General features: G+C 39.7%; 1 protein-coding gene across 2 annotated transcripts in view; it reads right to left on the reverse strand.

Annotated features, from left to right (window-relative positions):
- Positions 1 to 6,697: 6,697 nt before the first annotated feature.
- The window catches only part of LOC140577226 (zinc finger and BTB domain-containing protein 46-like), a 79,769-nt gene continuing 73,819 nt past the window's right edge, over positions 6,698 to 12,647 (reverse strand). For both annotated transcript variants that reach the window (XM_072697092.1, XM_072697091.1), the window contains exons 5-6: positions 12,447 to 12,622; positions 6,698 to 10,027 (exon numbers count right to left, since the gene is read on the reverse strand). In XM_072697092.1, coding sequence (XP_072553193.1) covers positions 9,596 to 10,027; positions 12,447 to 12,622 — 608 coding nt within the window. In that variant the 3' untranslated portion in view covers positions 6,698 to 9,595. The remainder of the gene's footprint in view (positions 10,028 to 12,446; positions 12,623 to 12,647) is intronic.

The following is a 12,647-nucleotide window of genomic DNA, read 5'->3' on the forward strand; positions in this document are numbered from 1 at the left end:
AGTTTAGAGACAACAGAGCTTAGTGCTCAGTGGCTAAATCAGTGGTCAGCAACGGTGCTGTGGTCGACCTTCCAGACTTCCAGACCTAATGTACTCTACTTGTTTACCTCATTACTGCCTTTTGAAGTTCTTCATTTCTTCTGGACTGCATATGAGCTCCCATAAACAGCTACCAAATACAAATTCATCAGTCAAGTCCTTAATTTGTCATGAAATACTTAGGGGACAGGCCACATCTGCCCTGCCAGGTATCAGTGAATTGTTCCATTACTTTGTAGCCTGTGAAAAAAGAAGGAACTATGTAACGTGTAGTTCCTGTTCAAATTAATGTTAAACCCCTTGAATTAAAGCTGAACGTAAGATTTTCCCTTTCTGCTAATGCTAGTAGACGACAGAGCTTAGTCCTCAATGGCTTTATCAGTGGTCACCAGCTGTGCTGTGGTCTACCGTCCAGACTTTACCTGATCTACTCTACTTGTTTACCTAATTACTGTCTTCAGAAGTTCCTAATTTGCTAAATCAGTTGTGTTTGATTTGGGTTGGGGGTGAAACCTGCAGGAAGGTAGATCTCTAGCAGTAGAGTTGCTGACCAGTTGGGTTAGATGCATAGATACCCCCTCCTTCCCCCATGTAACGTGTTTATGATGATGAGGCATAAACCTACATAGATGTAGGGGAAGTCAACTAGAACATCAGACATTTGAATTTTTATAGCACACATGCTGTTAACACTTATAAAGACAGTTTTTGATTGTAGCAGTGATATACCTACAGTGGGGAAAAAAAATATTTAGTCAGTCACTAATTGTGCAAGTTCTCCCACTTAAAAAGATGTAAGAGGCCTGTAATCGACGTCATAGGTACCCATCAACTATGAGAGACAAAATGATAAAAAAAAAAAATCAGAAAATCACATTGTCTGATTTTTAGAGAATTTATTTGCAAATAATGGTGGAAATAAGTATTTGGTCAATAACAAAAGTTAATCTCAATACTTTGTTATATATCTTTGTTGGCAATGACAGAGGTCAAACGTTTTCTGTAAGTCTTAAAGGTATAAAAGGTATAAAGGTGCACGTATTCGTCACTGTACAGTGTGGACTGTACAGCGAAATGTGTCCTCCGCATTTAACCCATCTGGTAGTGAACACACTCACACACACACACGTGTTAGGGGCAGTGAGTACACACACACACCCAGAGCGGTGGGCAGCCAACTCCAGCGCCCGGGGAGCAGAGAGGGTAAAGGGCCTTGCTCAAGGGCCCAACAGTGGCAGCTTGCCGAGCCCGGGAATCGAACCCACAACCCTGTTATCGATATCCCGGCGCTCTAACCGCTTAGCCACCACTGCCCTCTTCAACCTTGTCTTCACAAGGTTGGCACACACCGTTGCTGGTATGTTGGCCCATTCCTCCATGCAAATCTCCTCTAGAGCAGTGATGTTTTGGGGCTGTCGGCGGGCAACACAGACTTTCAACTCCCTCCAAAGGTTTTCTATGGGGTTGAGATCTGGAGACTGGCTAGGCCACTCCAGGACCTTGAAATGCTTCTTAAGAAGCCACTCCTTTGTTGCCCTGGCAGTGTGATAATTCATTGTCATGCTGAAAGACCCAGCCACGTTTCATCTTCAATGCCCTTGCTGATGGAAGGAGGTTTGCACTCAAAATCTCACAATACATGGCCCAATTCATTCTTTCATGTACACGGAACAGTCGTCCTAGTCCCTTTGCAGAGAAACAGCCGCAATGAGTTGTGTTTGTACCAAACAGTTCTACTTTGGTTTCATCTGACCATAAGACATTCTCCCAATACTCTTCCAGAACATCCAAATGCTCTCTAGCAAACTTCAGACGTGCCCGAATATGTTCTGGCTTAAGCAGGGGAACACGTCTGGCACTGCAAGATCTGAGTCCCTGGCAGCGTAGTGTGTTACTGACGGTAGCCTTTGTAACGTTGGTCCCAGCTTTCTGCAGGTCATTCACTAGGTCCCACCGTGTGGTTCTGGGATTTTTGCTCACCATTCTTGTGATCATTTTGATTGAGATCTTGCGTGGAGCCCCTGATCGAGGGAGATTAGCAGTGGTCTTGTAGGTCTCCCATTTTCTGATTATTGCTCCCACAGTAGATTTCTTCACACCAAGCTGCTTGCCTATTGCAGATTCAGTCTTCCCAGCCTGGTGCAGGTCTACAATTTGTTTCTGGTGTCCTTCGCCAGCTCTTTGGTCTTCACCATAGTGGAGTTTGGAGTGTGACTGTTTGAGGTTGTGGGCAGGTGTCTTTTATACTGTTAACGAGTTCAAACAGGTGCCATTAATACAGGTAATGAGTGGAGGACGGAGAAGCCTCTTAAAGAAGTTACAGGTCTGTGACAGCCAGAAATCTTGCTTGTTTGTAGGTGACCAAATACTTATTTTCCACCATTATTTGCAAATAAATTCTTTAATTCTTTTCTTTAATTTCTGATTTTTTTTTTCTCATTTTGTCTCTCATAGTTGAGGTCTATCTATGATGTCAATTACAGGCCTCTCTCATCTTTTTAAGTGGGAGAACGTGCACAATTGGTGACTGACTAAATACTTTTTTTCCTCAAGAGTGTTCTTGACTAGACTAGATGCTGTGAAGGACTTTGTTCCACCAGGAAAGGAACTCTGCATTCATCCATTTTTAGTTGTCTTCCACTGTGGTGATCTAGGTGCTTTGGAATTGTTGAGCTCACCAGTGAATCCCAAACTGTTCATTTAGTTGAGTTTTTTCCGCCTGATGACACAATTCTTTACTTGCTATATCACCTCTTTGGACTGCATATGACAAAAATACAATTTCAACAACTGCAGTCAACACCTTATCGGTCAGGTCCTTAGTTTATCATGAAATAATGAGGGAACAGGCCACATCTGCCCATTAAAATGCTTATCAGTTAATTGTCCCATTACTTTGTAACCTGACAAAAGAAGAGGCTTTGAAGAAAACTGTAGTTACTGTACAGGTAATTAACTTTTTTGGTAAACACTTTGAATTACAGTCGAAAGTAAGATTTCTACTTTTTTAAGTATGTGTAAATTTGAAGATGCACTAATTAAAACTTTTCCTGGGATTTTGTCTACTAGTGTACACTGGGGAAAAAAAGACATGGGACAAAGAATTGTCTGTGAGTTCTAATGGTTCGTAACCAACTCAAAAGCCATAAGAAATAACACTAGATTTTTTATTTTTCTTTGATTCAAAAATCAACAAAAACAACAAGGTAAAATTTGTGTCCAATGGCCAAAAATAATAAAATTGAAAAAAAAAGAAAAAGGCAAATGTTAATACAGTAATGATACATTTTGAGCATTTTTTTTTCTATTTTTTTTTACAGTGTCTGAATAACAAAAAAGTCTGAAGAGAGACTGAAGCAAAAGTTTGGCCACCCAGCATAGTCAGTAATTAGTAACACCCCATTATCACAAATGCAATCTAATTGATATTTCTGTGAGATGTTTGAGCAGTCTTACATGCAGGGCCATTTCTAAACCTTCAGCTTGTGCCATGTTAGGCCATCAATTGTGAATTTGCTAGTAGTTGAAACAACGATTATGAGCCATAACCAGAAAAAGGCTAGTTAAGGTGAGAGATCGTGGTAAAGGTTTCCTTTTTTCCACTCTAAATTAGTCTAAAACAGAACTAATTTACTAATCTGTCCTGCAGTGTTAAACACAATGTAGAATGTTTTTATTGGTTTGTTTTACAAAAAAGTTTTATTTAGGTCTTAAGTTATTGGTCAAAGTAGACCCAGTGCAGGAAAAAGTGTATCATGAACTTTTTGTACTTTGTTTCCCAAAGCAACATCATCAAGGAATTTTTTACTGCAATCACACAGTTATTTCTCGAGATTCATCCTGAAGACAGTTGATGTAAGGAAGGCCTGGTTTAATTGTATCACACTAACTCTTCTATTTTACCTATTGTACTTCTATTTTAGAGACAATTACAATTACCTCCATCTGTTACAGCGTCCTATTAGTTATTTAGTGGTTGGTGCAGGTTTTTATACACTGTATTATACACACACACACACACACATACACACACATATATATATATACACGTTGGTCAAAATTGTTGGTACCCTCGGTTAATGAAAGAAAAACCCACAATGGTCACAGAAATAACTTGAATCTGACAAAATTAATAATAAATAAAAATGCTATGAAAATGAACAAATAAAAATCTGACATTGATTTTGAAGCATGCTTCAACAGAATTATTTTAAAAGTAAACTCATGAAACCGGCCTGGACAAAAATGATGGTACCCCTGAAAATAATGTGACCAAAGGGACATGTTAAATTAGTGGACACTAATTAGTGTCCACTAATTAGCATCACAGGTGTCTACAATCTTGTAATCAGTCAGTGGGCCTATATTTAGGGCTACAGGTAGTTACTGTGCTGTTTGGTGACATGGTGTGTACCACACTCAACATGGACCAGAAGAAGCGAAGGAAAGAGTTGTCTAAGGAGATTAGAAAGAAAATTATAGACAACCATGTTAAAAGTAAAGGTTATAAGATCCACGGGACTGTAGCCAACCTCCCTGGATGTGGCCGCAGGAGGAAAATTGGGAGGAAAGAGACAGATAATACGAATGGTAACAAAAGAGCCCAGAAAAACTTTAAAGGTGAACTTCAAGCTCAAGGAACATCAGTGTCAGGTTGCACCATCCGTCATTGTTTGAGCCAAAGTGGACTTCATGGGAGATGACCAAGGAGGACACCATTGTTGAAAACAAATCATAAAAAAGCCAGACTGGAATTTGACAAACTACATGTTGACAAGCGCCAAAGCTTCTGGGAGAATGTCCTATGGACAGATGAGACAAAATGGAACTTTTAGCCAGCTCTATGTTCACAGATGGAAAAATGCAGCATATCAAGAAAAGAACACGGTCTCTACTGTGAAACTGCATCTGCTGCATCTGGCACAGGGTGTCTTGAATCTGTGCAGGGTACAATGAAATCTCAAGACTATCAAGGGATTCTAGAGAGAAATGTGCTGCCCAGTGTCAGGAAGCTTGGTCTCAGTCACAGGTCATGGGTCTTGCAACAGGATAAAGACCCAAAACACAGCTAAAAACACCCAAGAATGGCTATAAGGAAAACATTGGACTATTCTGAAGTGGGCTTCTATGAACCCTGACCTAAATCCTATTGAGCATCTTTGGAAGGAGCTAAAACATTCCGTCTGGAAAAGGCACCCTTCAAACCTGAGACAACTGGAGCAGTTTGCTCATGAGGAGTGGACCAAAATACCTGCTGAGATTACTGTCTCATTGACAGTTACAGGAATCGTTTGATTGCAATGATTGCCTCAAAAGGTTATGCAACAAAATATTAAGTTAGGTGTACCATCATTTTTAAAATAATTCTGTTGAAACATGGTTAAAAAGCAATGTCTGACTTTCATTGGTTAATTTTCATAGCATTTTTATGTATTATTACTTTTGTCAGATTCAAGTTATTTCTGTGGCCATCGTGGGTTTTTATTTCATTAACCAACAATTTTGTGTTTATATGTTCTTTCCCCACTTTCCACAATCTTTTTCAATACTTAACAGATCAAACATAATTTGTATTACAGCTGCTAAAAACAATTGACAAAAATATATTTCAAATGCAAAATTATTGTTTATTTAATTTGACTGGCTTTATTTTCTCAAGCTATTTATACGACCCAGGTCTTGGCGAGAAGCTAAGACCACAGTAAAACGCCAAGTGGAAGTAACTGTTTTCTTTGTCTTAATCAAAGGTTTATTGACACAACAAAAAAGGTTAAAATTCCAATAAACTGAAATTGCTTCCTTTTAACATCTCTGCAAACAGTTTTACGACTATAAATTCAGTGACAAGTTCAAAAGCAACTGCAGCAACAAAGCCTATCTTCAAGCGCAACCCATCCAATTAAAGGCAACTTGAAACAATAAACAATAAATAATATATAGTTCTAATAATGTTGTTCTTTATATATGGAAGTATGCACAACAGTATTTATTAAGAACAAAAAAAAAACAGAATCTTAAATAGTATCTAGAGTTGACCACATTTATGGCTTCATAATTTCTTCATGTTTAACATTCAGACATGAAGCCTGAAGGGTTTGGTGATGGTTCATATATTACCCACATTGTAAACTTACTACACACAATATTACAAACGTTCCAGTTTTGCAATATAGATAAAAAGAACATGGTTATGTTTAAACATAATGTAGCTTTGGTTCGACAGACAAAGACAGGTGAGCAGAAAAGTCAAAGCAACACAAGCCAAAAACAGACACCACACAGAAATATACAACAGATTTCTGCAGAAACTCCACCTGACTCATCATATTAGAAAACAGAAAATGTGCCTCGCACATCCGTGAAATAAAAGTGATATGTTGAATTCACACACACAGACTCTCTCTCACACACAGAGGCACCACGCATGCACAGAAACACATGTAGGCACATTTTATCAGAAGGGTCCTGATTCAAACCACCTTCAGACTCCAGAAGAAAGCAGAACGTTGACTTGATCACAGCCTTAATCATGGCTATAATCAAGCGTCATGGCTTAAATAACAAAAAAAGAAAAAACAAAAATATATATATATATTACGGTATAGTATAATACGGTTATTTTATTTCTAGCATACTGAAATGATGTCATCCATGTTACTTCTTTAAATTTCAACAGACTTTTATTTCGTTTAAAGGTTAAGAACACAATAAATTAAACAAACAAAAACAAGCAAAAATGTCCCATGTTTTGGAGGCATTTGGATGGAACAAATGGCCAACACACTTTGGCTGATGGGATTTGAGGTCCACAAACGTGTACAGATTCTCACCGCTGAGTGCCTCGAGTGTACACTTCATTCACTAACTCCCCGAGCCAGTGGCCGGCCTTTTATACCTCTGTGTACAAGCTGACAGAGTACAGTAGCGCACGTGAATGAAACTCTGATCATGTCTCCAAGCGCAACAGAATTAAAGCTGCAATTCCTCTTAGGAAAAACGAACAAAACAAAAACAAAAGCACTCTCAAAACGCCCTTCATTATATAATGACACCAAATATGATCTGTGCATTCTCAAGTTAGTGAAAGGAAAAGATAAATGAATAAAGGAAATCACTATTCAAAGCTTCGCACCTGCACACGAACGGTTGGAACAAAAGCACTTAATGTAAATGTATACAAAGTATACTAGATTATTTTTTGGTATAATATTCATTACTTAGTGTACGTCAGTAATATAGAAGCATGTGCGGTACTTTTCCCTTTCTGACAACATCTAACCCATGAGCCTCTGCAGAGTTCTCTCTGTTCTCTTCAAATCAAAGTACAACTGGAAATATCGAACAGAAATGCACAGAACTGGCACAACAGAACTGGTTCTTTAAAAAAAGCCACATGGCTTACTGTCCACAAAGAAGGCAAATCTGAGTTCGTCACGCTCTCGTAACAAGAAATCAAAGAGCAAAATGAAATTCACCATAAAGCTTAGCATCCAGCACTTAATAATAACAATGAGAATAATAATAATAATAATAATAATAACAATATCAATGATAAGAATTAGAATTTGTTAATCATAGTAAGTGATAAAGCATTTCATTCCCATTTTCAAATGTTCCCGGCACAGACACTGAAAAGAGACATACACACACACACACACACTCTTATAAATCTTTCTCTCTCTGTCTCTCACATTCACACACATACATACATACACACACTCACATACACACACACACACACACACTCCAGTTTTCACTGTTTGTGCCCTTGCAGATAGTCAAACCGAAGCGAGGGAACATCTAAATAGACTAGTAATCTTGCACAAAAGACCTAATAATAAATAACCTATCGAACAAAAGAAACCGACACGATTCACTTTACAGCATGCGCCAGACTTGATGGACTTCCAACACAAAACCTTTTACACCTCATTTAAAAAAAAAACCCAAAACAATATCAATGAGAGGAAGAAAGAAAGCAAGTAAGAAAGGAAGAAAAGTAAAACTAGAGAAGGAGCAAACATCTGGTGTGGTTGATTAAATAAAAAGTCGATGCATATGTTTCTGCTCCCAGATGTAAAATAAGGATATTACATGTGTTCGGGGAAGGCATGGTTTCTCCCTGTCAAATTACAGAGGTTTCAAGATTCCAGAGGCAGAGAGTGAATTCTGCGAGGAACTGTAAAGTACACTCAAATAGAAAGAGAGAGAGAAAGAGAGAGAGTTCAATATTAATATGAATATTAATAATAATAATCATAATAATAATAACAATAATAAATCATCTACAGAAGGAACAACTGTCTGTGGTTTTAGTTAGATTCATTTTCATTTCTCTAAGCGTCTCATCCTTCAACCATGCCGCCATCTCTGGGGTCCTTCATGCATACCACTTACACGTGGGCATGCACATCTACACACACACATACGCAGCTGTCCCACTGGATACTGTTCCTCCTTGAGAATGAGATCTAGAATGCAAGTTATGTGGAAATATTACAGAGGGACTGAGGAAAGTCGGAATATACACACACCCTAACCTAAGGTGAAGCGAACCTAGTCTCTCTCTTTCTCTCGCTTTCTCAGTAAAACACTTTTGCGACTCCTCTTTCACTACAGAAGAAGAGCTGTGGAGAACTAGAAAGATTCATTTCTGCATAGTGTTCTCTCTTCCTCTCTCTCTTTCTCTCTCTCTCTCTTCCTCTCTCTCTCTCTCTCTCTCTCTCTCCCTCTCTTCCGTCCGTTGGCTTTGTTTCGCCACCACAAAATCATCAAATGTACGGGTTCGTGTTCTTATGTGTACATGGTTCAGGAAAACGTAAGTGGCGGAAGAGGAAGAAAAATATCAAAAAGGCATACATTATAATCGGCAACTTCTGCACAAATATTCATATATAACAGTCATGAGGACACGTATAGTTAAAGGTAGGTGCGGTCACCATATTCGTCTATGTAAATTGGAATAAAAATGTAAACCACAGAAACAAGGAATTGAGAGGAATCTAGTAAATGTTTGTTAAAGTGCAAGTCTGTGGCAGTTTTTCTTTGCAGAAAACAATGTGCTAAAAAAAACTGCTGAAAGTCCTTTGAAATATACAGCTTTGCAATAGATAAGACAGCACCCGCTGGTGACTGCATGGCAAGACCACTCTGGTCATATGCTTCCTTTCTCTGACCCGTCAGCGTATTCTACTGATTAACAGCAACAACTAAGACACTTTGAATCTCTGTGGTCAGGAAAAAAATAGATATATAAAACACCAACGCTCAAACGCATCTGGTCCTCGCGAGGGAAGAAAGAAGGAGACGAAGCAAAAGCCAGGCCAAACAGACATTAGGGTCATGAAGAGAAGACTACCCATTCTCCTCTGACAGCCCTGCCTCCATCTCTAGGATCTGTGTGGTTTTGATTGTGTGTGTATGTGTGTGTATATGTGTTTGTGTGGCTCCGTCCACACACAGCGATCCGACTGTGGCGCTTCAGATCGAGCACACACCCCGTCAGAAGGGGGGGAAACAGGTGCTTCAGGATTGGACCGGGCCTCCTGGCTCTGAACTAGGAGATCCACGCAAAGTCTTTCTCGCTGCCCGCCCGGGCCTCGCCCTCCTGGGCCGAATCGCTCTCCTCTTTGCCATCGTCCGTGGCTCCGTCGTCGCGCTGCGACATCCCTGAGTCTGCTGGCCACTTACTGCTCTCCTCCTCCCCTTCGCCCATCAGCTCGGCCTCCGCCATCATCTCCTCCTCGCCGTCGGCGCCGTCGTCTGGGAAGCGGTGGTCTCCGGGGAAACGGTGGTCGCCGGGGTAAAGGAGCTCCTCCTCCGGGGAGGCATCCTCGCCGTTCTGGTCCAGCAGGGCAGCCATGCCCCGGCCCGAGCAGTCTGCGCACACGCCGTGGCGCCGGGAGCCGTGCTTGATGCCCACGCTGGCGGCTGACATGAAGACACGACTGCACACCTTACACACGTACTTCTTGTCCTTGCTGTGAACCTAAGAGAGAGATCCAGAAGTGGGATACAGAAGCCCGTTAGGGGGAGGGAGAAACAGATGGGACAGTTAACCAAACCACAAGTTAGCCCTATATCTACATCTGTCATGAAGAAATCCAGACCTGTGTCAAATCTGGCCTTTTTCTGTTACATCACAGAGAAATCAGTCCTTGTCTTTTTGAATCTTGGAGCTATGCTTTAAAATGTAGATCACAATACATTATCAGACAGACCTGAAAGCTCTCGGCCTTGGCGAATTTGTATTTTAATCCATGATATTCACTGGGGTGTACCTCAAGGGACTATTACGGCCCTTTTTGTATTGTTTATATATGCTGTGATTGTTTCCTGTAATATGTTGCTGCACCCATTGAAGTGGGTGCGTCTTTTCTTTAAAGCACTTTAAGCAGAGAGAGGGGCAGGGCTCAAAGTCCTTTAGGCTGGAGTTCAGGTGGCATCTGTTTTGAGCTAGAAGGCTAGACCAAACACTGATAAGCAGAGCTAGGCCTAAGAGATATGACTCTATATGGGGGAGAACACAGGTTGTAGGACATTATAGGATGTAAGAATGAAATAAGCATGTTCTATCTCCCAAAAGTCAGTTATTTCATGACTCCTCCGATAATATAAAAGTATTCTAATGAACAAACAGGAAGAACTATTGAGAAATAAGACAGATCATTAATCACTGCACTGAAATAAGACAGATTATTAATCACTGCACCCAGTGCAGAATAACAGAGCAGCCTTTAACCCTTTTTATGTTAAACTGTTAAAAGGGCCAGATCTATGAGGACCTTTTGGAGGTTCTACAATTTAAAAGTCTGCTAGTTTGGACCATACCATCAGCATATGATAACTTGGAAAACTGTTTGTGGTGGGAAGCCAGCCCCCCGTCTCTAGTAAGTGAAGCTAGGAATGAGAGATGGTAGAGTTTAAAGGGAGGAGGGTCGGATTCAAATATAGTAGCCTAAAGATCCTGTAGGAACGTTAATTACCGAGCAAGACACCGCTACGATCATTTGAGGAGTATTTGAGTTCTTTGAGGAACCTACAGCCAACATGTTTCTTGTCTCTGGTTGAAAAATATTAACATGGTTAAGGATGAAAAATACATCGCTTGGCAGGGTGCAGAAGAAATATTTTACTGATGCGAAAGAAGGAACAACATATGAAACGTGGGCTTGAAAAATGGCAAATGTAGTGCATTTGGACACTACATTTGGCCTTCACTGTGAATATGTATCTTTTTTGTGAGTTTTTTCTTTGAAGTTTTTCTTTGACTTTTTGTACATTTTTAAAAAGCAACTGTCTTTTTTCATTATTTTTTAGTAGTGCAGCCCAAACTTGCTCACTACTGTTTACAGAAAGTGAATATGTAGTTTTTTTTATGGCAGATAGAGGGGCACCATACAGAACAAAGCTTTACGACATGATGGCTAGCTAGTACACAGCGGGGACAACAATCATGTCACTGTTTTACTATCAAACACATGTTAAGCCTTCAGTTCTTTCTAGCTGTTCTCACAGCATGCTGCCTGTTAATACTGCTACTCTGTTCTTGGTTCTCTGATCTGCCTCAAACCAGAGCTGATTTCTGTGGCATACTCTGTTAACCACATTCTGACAAACATTCACCAGATCATGCACATGCTTTCTCACGAAACAGCTCAGAAACAGCGAGATAAGAGGAGGAGTGGGGAAATTGGTCTCTATTTTATATTTAGACACTCCTTATATATGTGCATAGAATGATATTAGGCTATACAGTAAGAAACCAAGCAACTAAATAAAACTATACAATATACAGTATCTTAAGGCAGGAAATGCTGATAAAATGTCTTTTCTTTTGCACTGTAATTATTAAAATGCCAATACTCAATACTCAGAAATCTGTTTATTTGTTTGGAGTGTTTGGTTAATTTGCATCCACTTGTGTCTAATTATTTTTTCCAAAAGTTAGCACAATCAGTCATAACAATATTTCCATACTTTTTCCCTCAGTAATAATAACAGCATTCCCACAAATACCCTTCTCAATGGGCAGTACAGTTTATAGGCCTACACATTCTTTAAATCATCTTTGGTATTTTAGAATATAATAATATATAATAATCGGTTCCTCGTCCTAATATAACATTTTTAAACAAATTTAATTTCTTAACATAATTATGTATGAAATTAAGTCACATATTTGTATATTTGTTTTTAGAAAACAGTCTAATGCAAAAATATTTTTTTATCAGGAATATTAGTCATCAGCTGTGATATCCATAGTTAAAAATATCCTTCCCCTGTAGTGTTTCATCTTAAAATAACCATCTACAGCATTTTCATTCATATTACTTTCTAAAAATGGATCTAAACCCCATTGCTGCCCCCTGCTGACTTCCTTGCATCCTGCATTTCACTGCACTCACCAGTGTGTGCCTCTTCATATGTTCGCGACGGGTGAACTTCTTCCCACAAATTTCGCAAGGGTAGGGTCTCTCTCCCGTGTGTGAGCGCATGTGCCTCTTCAGGATGCACTGGTGCATGGCGGAGAAGCTGCAGTATGGGCACTTGAATTTCTTCCTGATCACCGTGAAGTCGTTTACTACAGACAGAAAGAGGAGAGATGG

This window comes from Salminus brasiliensis, chromosome 14, assembly GCF_030463535.1.
Source record: "Salminus brasiliensis chromosome 14, fSalBra1.hap2, whole genome shotgun sequence".
Taxonomy (NCBI): domain Eukaryota; kingdom Metazoa; phylum Chordata; class Actinopteri; order Characiformes; family Bryconidae; genus Salminus; species Salminus brasiliensis.